This window comes from Ambystoma mexicanum, chromosome 7p, assembly GCF_040938575.1.
Source record: "Ambystoma mexicanum isolate Mex_15411 chromosome 7p, UKY_AmexF1_1, whole genome shotgun sequence".
Classification (NCBI taxonomy): Eukaryota; Metazoa; Chordata; class Amphibia; order Caudata; family Ambystomatidae; genus Ambystoma; species Ambystoma mexicanum.
This window is the reverse complement of record NC_090939.1, coordinates 325,727,723-325,744,344: the sequence shown is the minus strand read 5'-3', so window position 1 is coordinate 325,744,344 and position 16,622 is coordinate 325,727,723. Positions and strand designations below refer to the sequence as shown.

Genomic DNA, 16,622 nt, shown 5'->3' with positions numbered 1-16,622 from the left:
TGACATCTCTTAGCCCACTCACTTTAGCAACCTTGGGGGACAGCTACTCATCCACCAGTAATGTACAAGTTGTAGCCGGAGGGGGGAAAGAACGAGGCATACACCTACTAGCGGTTCCAGTGAGTTTTAATCACCTTTAAATGATCAGGCAAACACAAGTGAGAACGGGCCCCAAGGAGCAACACTTCAGACATCTGTACTCCTTCCCAACTGCCAAATGGAATGTTCTTAATGCTAGAATCTTAGCAGCTCTCTACAGCTAGGACTGAGCCTGAGCTAGCCAAAGATAAAGGTAGAACTACACTCTTAAGCATAAGATGAACTGATTAAGCATGTTTTTAACAACTGGACATGTCAGATTACCCACATTTCTGTTTTGCAGAATTAAAACGAAATTGTTGCTTCCAGACTACATGCTCTGATCAGAAAAACATGTTCCTGCATTATATGAAGTGTGAAGGCAACACAGGGAGATAACAAAGGCGGTTTTATTATGTCATGTACAAATAAGAATGTTCAAACAAAAATACATCATGTTAAAGTTCCTGTCGTTCCAGGGTGTGGTTCATCTGTGATCTGAAAAAGCAGAAATATCAGAAAAGTTATGATAGTGTTTATGCAGCTTTCCAATACATTGTTACTCCCCAAGAACCTTTATTCTACTCTTGCAAGTCATTATATTTTTTATTATCAGACAGTCTGAAGCATGTTACATAAATCAAATGCCTCAGTAACAATGTGCAGTGTGAAGTTTCCAAGCGTGTGCATCCTTAATAATGGATGACCACAGTAACTACAAAACATAAATGTGTTCCACCAATACACTTCGACTGGTTACGTTAAATCTTTCTGCAATATTTTCTACCAAAGACTTCATTCAATTATCAATGTTCATATATTTGAAGAAAAGAAGTTTGTACATAGTTTTGTTTAATAAAGGCAAGCCTGAATAGCATACCAATGTCTGTGCTCGCTTCTGCAGTCTACGCCAGATGCTGTGATGTGCCTAGAAGGATGAAAGGAATTGGAAGATATGAAGCATTCAAATGAATACTGTTTAAATCAGCTCACAAAAACCATCTTTAATATGATTAAAACATGTTCCCTACAAACAGATTACTAAGAATTCTAGTCACACAAAAGTGAACAAACTGCACATGAGGAACCATATCAAAACACAGTTATAGTCCAATTCAACTCACACTGAAGACTGGAATACAAATCATACCCAGAATACCTATATCACACATAAGAGTTCTTCTGCAAAATGGAGATATACACTATCTGCAGTGTGTTATCGGTGTCCCTGGAGTGTATCCAGAGTCTGTTCTTCATTGCAACACTGTGGCCAGAAGAGGTGGGACATTACATATAAATACCCTGCAAAGGCGCAGTGCGCCGCTGAGCTTGTTGCAGAGTTTGCAATCTGCGGTAGTCTGTGGGGGTCAGCTGCGAAGAGCGGAGAGACCATCCCTGAAGAGTCGGGTGGTGCCCCTTCAGAATATTGACATGAAGCACAAACCACAGGGCACGAAGCAAAAAGGACAACTGTGCATGCTTAGTGATAAGTGAACTCCGAGTGATCCAACGCCCGTGCTGAAAAGAGAGCCACTGTGCCTAAGGTTCTACAACATCCCGATTCTGAAATGTGCCTCATGCACCGATGCATGTGATAATGGTTTTCCTTTTACAAAATTCTGCAACCTCTCTAGGTTATAACTGCTTAACTCTCCTTTTGCTTCCTGAGTAAAACCACTTGTTAAGCTGCAAACAAACTGTGTAGATTTGCCCACTGAAACTAGGCAGTGACAGTGCAGCCGACAGTGCAGCTGATAAAAGTCACAGAGAGCTATAATTGAGTGACCTCACTGAGGCATTTGAGAGGCACTTTCTAATGAAGACCACAATCAAGTGGTATTTTTACTTGTTTTCATCCACTCGCAGAAAAAGGGCAGACTAATCAATACGCCACCAAAAGCAACACAAGGGGTGCGATGGCTAGTGAAGACATCCCAGCTATTCCAGATTTATCTAGACTGGATTCAGCTGCTGAGCTGTCCAATCTTCTAACCCTCTTCGATTCGAGAATATCTCTAACTCCCTTGCACCTACGGAAAAGAATTTTCTTAAAGAAACACAAAATAATAATATGTGGTTTTTACCAGAGCTCAAGAAACTTAAAGCCTCTAAACTTAAATACTTTTATGCATGGAAATCTAGTCATATTTCTTAGACTTTTCCGTTTACAAAGTGGCAGCAAAAGAGTATAAACTAGCAGTCAGTGATGCCAAAAAAACATGCTTAATAGTAGAATTCAGAACTCACAGTCTGAAGTGAAGGAGCTCTTTAAAATGTTAAAAGAGCAGGAAACCCCTCACATTCAGGATACTGGCACTGTGAAAAAGGATGATGCATGGTGCTCATCTATTCAAGAAGCCATGCAAGGAAAACTAGATAAAATAAAGGCGGACAAGGCTATGAAAAACAGGAATCAAGCCAAACCAGCGGAAGCTAGGGCCTCAACTGATTATGTGGACAACCGGCATATACAATATTTTAGACTCTCCCCCATAACTGTACCAGAACTAGCTGGTATCATCGATTATTTGAAATCTACCAAATGTAAGGGCGACCCTTGCTCGGCGATGATCATTAAATCCTGCTCTGTTATCCTGTTGGATTTTTTCTGTAAATGTGTAAATGCTTCGTTCGCAGAATGTTCAGTGCCTTTGGGGATAAAAAAGACCTGGATAACCCCATCCTAAGAAACCAGTACTATGCCCTAAATTGCCTTTAAAACGTAGACCTATTACTAATACGCCTTTTCTGCTGAAGATCCTGGACCGTGTGGCCTATATTAAAATTTCTCCAAAACCTTAACAAATATCCTATTCTTAATGAACATCAGTCAGGTTTTAGACAAGGTTATGGAAACGAGACTGCTATACTGGAGCTGAAGTCTAGACTCCTGGATCACATGCATAATGGAAACCATCCCTCCTAATGTTGTTGGCTCTTTCTGCAGCCTTCGACTTGGTGGATTACTCCATCTTGATCACCAGGTTCAAGGACGTTGCTAATTTCTTGGATGAAGCAGCCGTATGGATCTCATTGTTCCTTAGCAACCGGGAGTGTCAAGTCTACTGCGGAGAAGCAGAAGCCTTCCCCATGATTCTTGAATATGGCGTCCCCCAGGGGGCTTGTATTTCCCCATGTCTTTATAACATCTTTACGGTCACCTTCTTTGCTCTACTAGAACAGAATGGTGTGGCTTTTACAAACTACGCTGATGACACCCAATGTGTCATCCCGCTTACTGGCTCACACAATAAGGATGAACTACTTCTGAGTAAAGTGTATATTCTCATCCAAAAATGGAAGTTGCAAAACGGTCTTGCTCTGAATAGAGATAAGACGGAACTTATGGTTGTTGGCACTCCATACATGGTAAGGAAATTAGGACCTGCCTATGAGAGCTTTCTTATTGAAGATACAAAAATTCCCACACAAAAGAAGGTTAAGACGCTTAGCATCTTCCTCAAGCAACATTTGAACATGAAGGCGCATGTTAGCAGTCTGGTTTATTCTTCAGCTTATTATATCAAACTTTTAGCTCATCTGCGCCCATTTGTTACGCAAACTAACAATGAGACCATTGTAAGGGCCATAGTGGGCTCCAAAATCGACTATTGTTGCAGTCTGTTGCAGGGCATCACAAAGTTGGACTGCAACCGCTTGCAGGTGATACAAACTAGTGCAGTTCGAGTGGTTACTGGTCTCGCTTGGAGAGACCATATCTCAGAGGCCAGAAGAAGTCTGCACTGGCTTCCAGCAGAATCAAGACTATTGTTTTGCTTTTTGCTATTAACGCACAAATGCTGTATGGGTAAAATGCCTTCTTATCTACAGGACCTGATTAAGGAGAAAACAAATATGAGACTTCTTAGATCTAATAATTCTGATCAGTTAGCTGTTCCTAGATGCAATACTAGCAAAGCAATGAAAGGAGCTTTTCAGAATATGGCCCCAAGAGCTTGGAATGCCCTCCCGCTCAATCTCAGAGAATTGAAGTCTACTGAGATTTTCAGAAATGTTAAACTTTGCTATTTGTCTAAACCTTCACTTGTCCGTGCATCTCCCAGTAGGCCACTTGTTTATTGTTTTCTGTTTTGTTTGTTAGTCTTTGATGATTCTTGTGCGCTTTATTGCCTACAGATCCCTGGCTGCGCGGTATAAATGAATTAAAGTAAACTAAATGTCGGACCAAACACTTATTGGCCATATTGGTGCTGTACAAGAGGGGGCAATGACCCAAAGTGTGTCTGTGAAAGCCTTTGTGAGCCGACCACCCAAAACCCTCCCACAACCCCCACTTACTACAGAACCAATCAATGGCACCAACCACCGCAAATAACAGGGTAACCAGAGCCAAAGGGAAGATGATAGCATATTACACTACTGTGGCTGAGGCTGAGCATTCCACTACGGATAGTGCTAGGGGTAAGGTGCACAACACTCGGGAAAAGGAGGCCACAGTGCAAAGTGTAATAAACGACCAACAAGGCCCCCACCTGATTGATGATAATTCTTTATTAACGTTATTCTACAGCCTCCAAAGGGAGGCAGTGGGTTGTATGACAACTGACACCGTGACGGAGATGATGACAAGACATCTGGTGGAGAACGTAATCGGGTCCAGCGAGCCAGAAACCACAAGAGCTATTGTAATATCAGGTCTCATTACCATATCATCCAGCTCAGATAGCTCTGGTTTGACTAACAGTACTGCCAGACTGAGGGTGAAACAAGCTCTGCCACAAGAAGACTGTATCTCTACTTAAAGATATCCTGCAACTCTGCACAGAGAAATATTGGGTCCAGAAACTGTGCTTAGAAATAATTGACTGCGTGGAAAAATCCCACGCTCAATCAGAACTACACTCTTTGACTTTTGTAGGCGTCAGTCAGGCCTTGTCGCCATCACAAAGAGAAAGACCCAAAAAAGCCCACCCATCTCCACAATCTTCTATGGTCCGAAGCGAATGAAAGAAAAAACAAATAAAGTCTTGCAGTGAGGAAAAAGCAAAAGCCTTGCTGCAAGCCTAGGAAAAACTGCAAAGCCTTGGCCGAGACAGTTGTAAATGGATTTGAGTATATCAATGTGGAAGGAGCCATCAAAGTCTGAGCAATGGGCAAGGAAGATAGGGGAAAAAAAGAAGGGTACAGGCACTCTCGATGGATGGGTACAACAAACAAGACCATGTCCAGTACCCTTGTCTGGACCCCCTGGTGGAAATTGGTGGCCTTCAGCCAGCCTCGATGACCAAGGCAGACACCGTTCCCCATCTGTCTGAAAACGGTGTCAACAATGTCCATAGCCACCGTGATTGGATGGTCCGAAGCCACTTCCGCCCTCCTGGAGGAGTGCGACCACCTCCACCCGCTTGTCGTCAGGCAGGAAATTGGGGCCAGCTTGTACCACAGTTCCCTGTCATACCTGGCCAGGATCATCAGTGAGGGACTGAGGACTATGACGAGGGGTTAGACGATCTCTTCCTCGCAGCTGCCGACACCACTGAGTCTGGTGACGGTTTGCGACTGTAGGCACCTGGGTGCGGACTTCGGCACCCAGTACTTTTTCTTCAGCCTATCCTGCTTGGCTGGGGCCAGATTCTATGACAAGACCGGAGGCAAGCATTATGCTTTATCTTCTTTAATTACTGCTAACCACAGCTTTTTAAATCTTTCTTTGTTTTCATGTATAACACTTTTATTTTTTATTTTTTTTATTTTTTATAACTCGTATAAACAGAGAAAAGAAAAAATGAAAACATCGTCTGAACATGACAAAACTACATTTCCCATGAGGCTTCTCTGCCTGGTAGTCCCACAGCCTCTCTTTCATTGTCCAATCCGGCAATCCTTCCTGCTATAAGTCCCCGTTTCCCTGGGTCCCTTCCTCTTCTTTTTTGCTGCAGCCACAGATAAGTGACATTTATTATGGATAGTGCTTGATTATACTATCTTTGTCTGTTGAAACGTTTCAAGAATGGACTTTACTTATTCTTAATTGCGCGCGCGTGTAACTAACAAGCGGCAGAGCGTTCGCGCGAAGCTTTATATGCGCTGACCTCGCGAGTAGCATAGCGTATTTCAGAGCGGCCGCCTGCCGAGCCCGCGAGTGATCCGACACTCGCTTTAGGGCTCAGGCAGCCGGCCGCACGGCAATGCATTTAACGTTGATGGAGTTCGCGTAATACGCGGAGTAAGCCCAACCGACCTTAGAAACAAGGTGAACCGCGCGCATGCGCATCGACTTACAATCTCCTCAGTGGAACGTTTTCTTACTCGGAGAAAACGTACGGCCAGTCCTTCGCCCTTATTTCGTTCCCAGGAGCAGGAATTTCACTACTTTCTTAGCGGTTCGCCCTAGCACAGCAGAGGTATCCCAGATTTAAAAAATTTACAACAAAAAAAAAAAAGGATAATAATAATAAATAATTTCATTGGCCATTGTAGAGGAGCTACATCTTTAACCCACTAGTTCCTCTGTACGGCACATACAATTACCATGGCATACAGCATGGGAAACGAGGCTTGGAGTGAAGGGAGCGAAGGAGGACTGGACCAGGAAGCAGAATGCATGGAGGAAGATATAGACCTCTCCCAAAGCTTCAAGAGAGTGCTAGGCGACTCATTAGTTCAAGCCGTAGCACTAGGAGTTAAGCCTCTACAAGACAGGCTATTAGTCCTGGAAGAGATGCTGGGCAGAAAAGCTGGCACGCTTGATGATCCCGGAGAAGGAACCTCCACACAAAATCCTCTGCAAAAAGGTGAGAAGGGGAACAAAGTGGCCCGGAAGAGGAAACACTCTTCTACTCCCCCGGGCGAAAATACAGGGAAGGATAAATCCCTAGAGGTGGCTGATGCATTCAACAGGCTTAAAAGTGCCTTCCTGACGAAGGCAGCCCTGCCCAACCTCGTACCCCCTACCCCAGGGGCGAAAAATATAGGGGATGCCTATTCATCATCCTCGGAGCACTCAGATCAAGAACAGCCAGAGGAGGATGTTCAAAGCATAAGCAAAGTAAGCGTGGTCTAGCAAAAGAGTGCAGGCGAGCCTAAAGCCAGCAGCGTGGAGGCCCTTCTGGATGAAGAGGACATATCAGACATGTTCGACCCGGACACCATAAGGCACCCCAGATCGACAGACTGGACGCCTTCTCCAAGAGTAGCCCTTTACATGGCCCAAAAAATGAGGAAGCCTATGGAAAAAGACATTAGATTCAGACTCAAAGCTGAGTGTCCGAGGCCAGAGCTGACTGGGAAAGTTGCAGATACACCCGAACTCGACGCAAAGATGCTAACCTTCATTACGAAGGCAGGGAAAGACACCAGGAAAGGTATGGATAGGGCATGGAAAACATGCCAAGACAAGCTGCTAGACATAGCCGGCCCTATAGCAAAGATAATGGACCTGGCCGAAAGGGCCAGGGATACAGGGGAGCCAGTCGACCCATCCATCCTAGCAAGCTGGGCACAGAGGGCAGTCTGCATGCTAGGCAATGCAAACTGCGCCATATCTTCGGAACGACGCAGATCAGCCCTATTGAAAATCGATAACAAACTTGGGGACTTAGCGTCCTATGAAGCCGGGGATAGCGCCCAAGGTCTCCTGTTTGGTGATACATTCGTTAAGGAGATGAACAGGTTCGTCGGTACATATACGGCGCTGGTTTCCGGGAAGAGTTTTTTCAGGGGCCGGTCGATATAGAGGCCGCTCGACCGGCCGCTTCAATAACAGAAGAGCGCAAGGCCCCAGAGCCCAATATTGGGAGACCCGACAACAAGACGCCTTCTTCCCGAACAGAGGACGAGGCTTGCGGGGACATCGGGGACGCGGATATCACCGACACCAGTACAACAATACAGGTGAGAGAACGCGCAGCGACCTATCCTCCTGTGGGGGGCAGGACAACGCTCTATTTGCACAACTGGCGCGTGTTATCGTCAGATGCGTGGGTCCTTCAGACCGTACAAGGCTTTATGTTAGAGTTCATAGATCATCCAGTGCAGAATCGGCCTCCTCACAGAATTCAAATGACGCAAACAGAAGAATCGCTATTAGGAGCAGAGATCCAAGCTTTAGCGCAGAAAAACGCGATCGAGAGAGCGCCCGAGAGCGCCCATTCCTTCCTGAGCAATATTTTCCTAGTGCATCGCAAGGACAAAGTTCGTCCAGTAATCAATCTGAAGGAGCTCAACAGCTGGTTAGTGTACAAACACTTCAAGATGGAAGGGATCCATCTACTAGGAGACTTGCTCAGGAAGGGAGATTGGCTAGCGCGCCTGGACCTGAAAGACGCATATCTCACCGTGCCCATAGCAGCGCCTTTCCGACACTTCCTAAGATTCAGCTGGGGAAGCGAGCTCTGGCAATTCAAATGCCTGCCGTTCGGTCTAGCATCCGCACCATGGGCGTTCACCAAGCTCATGAGGTCCGTTGCGACAGCACTTCGAGAACAAGGATGTCGGATGATCGTCTACTTAGACGACATCCTTTTCATGGCCGAAGACAAAGACCGCTTACAAAAACAGGTCCACTGGGCAATAGAACTGATCTCCAATCTGGGATTCCTGGTGAACAGAGACAAATCAGATCTAGCGCCAACCAGGCGACTAGAATTCTTAGGCTTCACCATAGATACAAAGAAAGCTACATTGGAGTTGCCAACTCAGAAAATGAAGGCTATCAAGAAAGATCTGAGGACAGCGCTCAAGAAGCCGCTGATCTCTCTTTGTTATCTAGCCAGGATAGTAGGGCTTTTGGCAGCATCCATACAAGCAGTATTTCCCGGGCCGTTACATTATCGAGCTCTTCAGAGGCTGAAGATCAAATGCCTAAGGAAAGGCTGGAGATACCATCGACTAGTGCCCTTAGACGAAGAAAGCAAGTCCGAGCTCATCTGGTGGCTCCACAATATGGAAGCCTGGAACGGCGCGCCATTTTTGGCGACGTACCAGAGTTGGTTATAGAGTCAGACGCCAGCAGGTCCGGCTGGGGGGCGCGATGTGGCGAGATAGAGACAGGAGGAAGATGGTCAAAAGAAGAATTAGAACTTCATATCAATTGTCTAGAGTTGCTAGCGGGATCTTTCGCAGTGAAAGCATTTACCAGGGACAAAGCACACTGCAGCATACTTCTCAGGATGGACAATATATCTGCAGTAAGATATATGAACAAACTGGGAGGTACCAGGTCCAAGATGTTAGCAGAATTAGCGTAAGATTTCTGGCACGACTGCCTACAGAGACAGATCACAGTGAAGGCAGAGTATCTCCCAGGGGCCCTGAATTCAGTGGCGGACTGGAACTCCCGACACGTAGTGGATTACAGCGACTGGAAACTACACAGGGACATATTCGAGAGATTGGAAGCGAAATGGGGTCCCCTGCACACAGACCTGTTCGCCTCGAGACTGAACACTCAAACAGGCGAACTACTTCAGCTGGAGGCTAGACCCGGAAGCCCAAGGCACCGACGCATTCATGCATCATTGGGGGTCGCAGAAGCACTACGCTTTTCCCCCTTTCGCGATGCTGGCGAGGGTACTAGCAAAAGTGCACAGAGACAAGGCGCAAATAGTGATAGTGACGCCAGAGTGGAAGTCGCAAGCTTGGTTTCCAGTTCTGAGGGAACTTTCTATGGATTTTCCACAGAAGATTGCATACAGACCAGACTTCCTGATCGATCCAGTAGGAGTTCCTCATCCTCTGATAGAGAATCAATCCTTATCACTGATAGCGTGCAGAATTTCAGGCATAAATGGCGATTGCCAGGCCTTTCAGAAGACGCTACAAGACTTATCAATCTATCATGGGCCCCATCTACGATCAGGAGCTATAATTCCGCATAGCAAGCCTGGGACCTATGGTGCAGGAGGAGGAGTATATCTCCCATTTCAGCACCTGTAGTACAAGTAGTGAATTTCCTAGCCAGCCTCCTTTCAACAGGCAGAGCTCTTAGGACCGTAGGGGTATATAGGTCCGCAATCTCCACGGGGCACAAGTTAGTGGACGGGGCACCAATAGGGGAACACCCGGCGGTGTCCCGATTGCTGAAAGGTGTGAAGATGAGCAAACCGCCGGGACCCAAGTACTCATCAATGTGGGATGTCCAAAAGATCATACATCTGTTCGAGCAATGGCCTAGTAACAACTTTCTATCAGGAAAGCAACTTTCTGGCAAATTGGCTACACTCCTTTGCTTAGTGTCTTGTAGAAGAGTTTCAGATGTTAAAGCACTCGAGATAGACAAAGATGTATTACCCAGAAGGGATAGCCTTTACCATAGCGCAGCGTACAAAGACCAATTCTATAGTGATCTCATACCCATATTGGCCGAATAATGAGAAATTGTGTGTGGCAAATTGCATAAAGTGTTATGAAGCAGCGACAGCAGCGGTTAGGCCACAAGGAGTGAAACAATTGCTTATAGCGCGTATAAAACCATACAAAGCAGTCACATCAGCTACTATAGCTAGATGGGTGAAGGAAATAATGGAATTGGCAGGTATAGACACGTCTAAATTTGGGGTCATTCTACCAGGGGAGCAATGGCTTCACAGGCTTTTGCAGTAGGAGTTCTGCTGCAAGAGATCATGAAAGCAGCAGACTGGTCGAGCGACTCAGTCTTTAAGACTTTTTATTTCAAACCAGTATCCAATATAGCAGCTGCTGTGGTAGAAAGCATTGAACAATCATAATGCTCGCCTCCGGTCTTGTCATAGAATAAAGATTGCCCATGCGACTAGCGCAGGAAGTCTTGATTCTATTAAAGACACGGAGGCGAGCATTATCCCACCCTATGGAATAATAGCGATGGGTGTTATGTTATGATCTGTAATGGTTGCAAAGTTGTTTACGTAAAGACTTGGTTATGATATGTGACGAACTGTATTCCCCTTCCCTAACATGCGCATTTCTCTTTTTGCGTAGGAGAGGATCAAAAGAGTAACAGAGATTAGTGTATGGAAGGCAGCAGTCCTGCGAATTTAGAGCACAGCAAAGCTATTGAGGATAGAAAAGACAATTTCTGTTTGGAGTTACGATAATTCAGTTGGATTTTAGACTTTGTTCAGTTAATCGGTGCGCTGTAAAAGAAGAGGAAGGGACCCAGGGAAACGGGGACTTATAGCAGGAAGGATTGCCGGATTGGACAGTGAAAGAGAGGCTGTGGGACTACCAGGCAGAGAAGCCTCATGGGAAATGTAGTTTTGTCATGTTAAGACGATAATGTTTTCATTTTTTCTTTTCTCTGTTTATACGAGTTATAAAAAAAAAGTGTTATACATGAAAACAAAGAAAGATTTAAAAAGCTGTGGTTAGCAGTAATTAAAGAAGATAAAGCATAATGCTCGCCTCTGTGTCTTTAATAGAATCAAGACTTCCTGCGCTAGTCGCATGGGCAATCTTTATTCTTCAACAGAGCCAGGCCCTCCTCCCAAACATCATCCAGGAGGGACACTGCCATGATGGTCTTCCTTTTGGACTTGCGCCTCTGGTAGAAGAAGCCTTCCTTCTTGGTCTCCTCGAGTGTCAGCTGGAAGAGTTTGGACGCTCTCGGCACCATGCCATGAAACAACCCCAACTCATCCGGTGGGGATTCCATCGACTGCGGCGATCCGCCCACCGTGACGGTGTTGTCGTGTCCGCCCAGTGTCCAGGTTCCTTGAGGGGAGGGAGGGGCCACGTGGTGCGGGTGTGGTGGCTGATGCAGTGGCGTTGGATGGCGTTTCCTCTTTTTTCGCAGATGCTGACCCGGGGCCACCGGGTCGGGGCCACCTGGGCCGGGACCTGCAGCATCCTTTTCTGGATTTCCAACACCAACATTTGTAGGGTCGAAAGGATGTCCAGAAACACATCTCTCGGTGGAGTTGGAGCGGTAGGCCTACTAGGCCCCACGCCGCTGTCGCTGCCGGCATTTACGCTGTCGTCGTTGTTAGGCACAATTATATACAGTACCCTTTGTAAACACCACACAAAATTAAGACAAGTGTCAGTACAATTCCACCTTTGGTACAAGCCTGTACTACACAGTAAAGTGGTAGCGATGGCTGAGCAGCCAGACGTATCTCAAGAGTAAAGTGAGCAGTACAAGAAGTTACACAAAGGACAGCAATTACTATGATTCAAACAAACACTGATTCAAGGTTTCTGAGTAAATGAATATACATTTATTTACACCATCAGTTATAAAACAGTTCACTAATATAAAGCAGCAGAAAATCACAATCTTAATATACTACAACCATACCGAATCAATTCTGGACAAGTTAAGCTCCAAATGAAGTGTGAGCAAAATGGCACTATAGGGCAATTTTTAAAGGGGAGGAAAGACAAGGTGATTCAAAAGCAACAACCCCAACAAGTTATAGGCAGGGCAATCTAGAAAAGGCTCACTACAACTAGGATTCAAGTCAATAGGCCAATGTTTATGGTTCAGAGTCTTTGCAGAGGATCACACAGTTCAATGTAGTTCGCGGTTAAGTCTTTGCCAAGAGTTCAAAACGAAGTTGGTCGAAGGAAACGTTATTCAAAAGAGAAGAGAAGGACAAGCCTTCGGTGAGGCAAAGGATTTCAAGCACTTTCACCGCGGTCAGACGGAACGAACGACCGGATTTGCACAGTACCTTAAAGACAGAAGAATGCTGTATCTGAGACAGTTGTTCCTGGCAGTTCCTGCAGGCTCACGGTCCCTGAAGCATCAGTCGAGGTGACGAGAAGGAGGACGTCTGGAGGGTCCTGTACTGCCCAGGGAAGAAGCCAGCAGCAGAGCAAAGCGTTGAATAAAAGGTGCGCTCCTTAAACCCAAACAAGTCCATTTCTCCCTGGCTATCCGGTTCACTGCAGCGATGCACAGCAAATTCGACCAGGAGAGGGAAGCCAGCGTTTGGTGTTTGCCGAGCTGGTTGGTCCCACCAAGCTTAAAGGGAGGAGACTCTTTGCAGATCTCCTAGGTCATCGAAGTTTCAGGCGATTGGGACCTGCAGCAGGGCTTCACCGGGATGTCCAGTAGTTGCAGCAGTTGTCTTCCTTCAGCTTCTCATTGGCTTTCTCGATCCAGTGGCGACTGTGCCTTCCAGTCCTAGAGACCGTCTTTTTATGCATCAAATCCCCCATTCACGCAGCCTGGCTGTCAATCACACATCAGGGTGGCTGTCCTGGCCGGAAGTTACCTAGCAAATCAAACCATAGTGCGACTTGGGTCTCCTGTGCAGGGGGTCTAAAACACCTCCCTCACATTCAGCCGACCCAGACACTCGGGCACCTAAGGAGGGCTTCTGGGCAGAAGCTGCCAAAGCACGGCAAACAAAGTAACCAAACCTGGTTTGGCGCGCAGAGGTAAGCATGAGAAAGACCTTTACAAAAAGAAAATGGAGAATAAACCCTACCAGAACCAAATAAAAATAAAAGGGGTGCAGCGGGCTTATGTGTTTGAGGCTACCACCATTGCCTAACTATACCGAGGCTATTTCCATTGCTTGCGGTAGAAAGAAAAGGGTAGATACCACTGCCACCAACCTAAACTTAGAGAAAGGGGAACAAAATAATGTTCCATGAGAATCAGACAAAAGGGGAGAACTATTAACCCCTCCAGTACTCTATTGGAAGATAGTGTGTACTGGGTCTGTAAATTTAAACAGACTAGTAAAGTCAATGGCAACTTTACATGTTCTGGGAGACAGTAGTCAGACCCAGAAAATGGAGTTTTAAAATGGGAGGTCTGAAAAGACAACCCTGTTTCACTGCGCTAAAGGTGCTGTGCGACACACAGTAAAAACATGATGCCTATGGCGAGACTCCATATCCATGAACACAAAAATGTACAACACACAGCAAAAACACTTGTAAGAGTGAGAAAAAAGGCTTGCACTCTTACCAGGTGAAAAAAATAAATCCTAGAAATCCAGCAAAGCTGCTGAGGGACTCATCAGGTAAGGGAAATTAGCCATTCTGGAGTATTCTCCCTAACAGTCGTCCCCCACTTCTTTCTGGATTGTGTGCGTGGACTCACGGTCATCCTCATTCGAGGAAGAAACATCTGTGTCCAGGGGTACGGCCTGCTGGCCTGAGGTCTCCCTTGCCCCCTCCGCCCCTTTTTGCATCCCGAGGAGTCGGAACTGGGCTCAGCAATGGCATTCTCTTTTCCGGTGTAATTTCCACCGCCCCAGCCGAGGCCTCCCACCTCGGGGGTAGGGACACCTTGGGCGCAGTCGGGGTTACCTTCACTGGGCAAGCCCCTTCGGCCTTCGTGAGAGCGGCCGCCACCATCTCAATCGTCGAAGACGATTGTTCTTATGCTCCCTGGGCCGGCTGCCTTTTCTTCCACCCTAGGCTTCTCGGGCCTCTCGGGCCTCTCCCGCAGCTTAGCTTAGGATGATTTCCTGAGGCATGACAACATTAACCTGCTAATATGTATATATTTGAACTACACTTGTAAGGACCACCTGTAAATCTTAGAAATGTTTTCTTATTGTGTTGTAACTGTATTTACCATGCTGCAATGCGCCTAGATACCCGAGGGTTTGGTGTGCTATATAAATAAATAAACTAAACTAAACTCTTGGAGGAGGAGGAGCTGGAACGAAGGCTGGCAATGGAGGCAGATGGTGAGGTTGAGCGTGCCCTGCCCATCACGGGACACGCTTGTGCAGCGACCCCGATGGAAATGGACTTGCAGTGCTTGGCCTTGTCTTGGGACCCCACGGATGGAGCACCCACAAAGTACTTAGAAGTCCGCTCCTCGGGTGAGGCATGACCCTACTTTGGGCACAGGGCAGAGCCTTTGGCGCTTAGCCATGCCGCCAGTCTACTGTGACAATCGTTCATCGTTCTCTAGAGAACCTGAGACAGATTTCTCAATCTCCTTCTTTGTGGTCCGGGTGAAGACAGTAGAGGCACTGAAGGTGTTTGTCCTCCACAAACACGTTCCACAGTCTGCATCTGGAACAGAGCTTGAAAAGGGAGGTTCCCCCCTTTCTTCTCTTCTGATATGGTCAGCCGTGTAGAGTAACCCGATGGCCTTCTGGAAACTTCGAAGAAACTCGACGATCCGTGCCCTTGAGGGGGCGCTGAAATTCAGCGACAAACGTATCCCTGCATATCAGCCGATGGAAAGAAAGAGCACACTGGCTCAGTTTGACAAACATATCTTTTTTCTCAAAAAAGTGCAAAACAAAGTAGAATAGCTCATGTAGCAAAACTCTAGGACTATCAACACTTGAACGTGCAGTAAAAATCTGAAGATGCCTGCCAGAGGAAGGGCTTAGGGAGAGGGAAGTCATTGGCATGGGGCAGTATGACCCAGAGTGCAGTGATTGGTTTAGAGGAGAAATACAGTTTGCTGGACAAGTTGAACTTACCGACTCAAACTATCCTTAGTTTATTTAGGTAAGGAAATCCCACCGTATTATAGGGCAAGTTAGGCCTTGCACCATCCTGACATTTGAGTTAATAAAGACTTTTTGTTTGAACCTTGTCCGTGTCTTGCTTCATGATGCCTTCACAATACTGTATGTAAGAAGTTAGTTCAAAATATTAAATCTCCTTTAAAAACCACAGGGGCTAAGCTGTCTTTCCCGGGTGCCGCAGACAGCTTGGCTTTATTGATCATATGAAATGTATCCTCTGCCTCAAAATCAACATGCCAAGAGAGTTCTGATAAAAAATAAATGTAGAGGAGTAGAAGACGGCAGGTTAGAATATAACTTTCAAGCTCTGCTGATTATTAACCATATCCCACTACTAACAGATGTTTTTAACTAGCAAAAAGTGTCCATCTGTAGATAGACATGATAACAATCATCAATTGTTGAAAATCAATGATCCTGTAGATCGCTGTTCCGATTCGATTATCGCTTGATGTGCTTTGCACCCTGAGGTAAACTGCATTGAGAATGGGCACTTGTGGCTGACTGACATATCCCTGAGCAGACGTTGGGGGACAGCAAGAGTTGGTGTGCTGCTGCATGCTGAGACCTTCTGTGCTCTCTCCCCACCGGTCACCTCACCCTGGCATGGTGCAGTTTGTTGTGGTGCATTGGAAATATCTCGGAAATCGTGCATCCAAGGGCCTTGAAACGTGGGGGACCTCTAGTTTCGTTCCTCGTGTCGCAACCGATCCTTCTACGAACACTTTGATGTTTCGCCCATTTCAGGAAACCATTGTTAGGGAGACTTTTTCCTGGACTTCTGGACCTTTTTTTCCAAAATTCTGAATGAGTGGGGCGTTTTTCCACTTATTCATTCTTTTGGGCTCTGTCTTTTGGAACACGCTATTCTTTGTATTTTATCTGCCCTATGGAGTTGATTTTCCTCCATAACTCTTAAAGGCATCTGTATTTTACTATTGCAGCACACAGCTCCTTATGGGCAGTGTTACTGGCGACACTTAGGATCCTCCTCTGAGATTATTTTGTTGATCATGGAGTAACTACAGTTCTTAAGGATAGATACTTAGTATCTCTCCTAAAACTTTATAGTCTGAGAGATGGCACAAACCACCTTATGTAGAGTGCCAAAGGGATACCCATTATTCCCCTTCTCTCTGCTCCTGTGGC

The 16,622-nt window shown here is 46.1% G+C and overlaps 1 protein-coding gene across 1 annotated transcript in view; it reads right to left on the bottom strand.

Moving 5' to 3' along the window:
* Window positions 1-472: 472 nt before the first annotated feature.
* Window positions 473-16,622, bottom strand: part of MRPL39 (mitochondrial ribosomal protein L39) — a 267,884-nt gene continuing 251,734 nt past the window's right edge. Inside the window, exons 9-10 of the mRNA XM_069636391.1 lie at window positions 959-1,006; window positions 473-576 (exon numbers count right to left, since the gene is read on the bottom strand). Of these exons, the coding sequence (XP_069492492.1) occupies window positions 532-576; window positions 959-1,006 (93 nt within the window). The 3' untranslated portion in view covers window positions 473-531. The remainder of the gene's footprint in view (window positions 577-958; window positions 1,007-16,622) is intronic.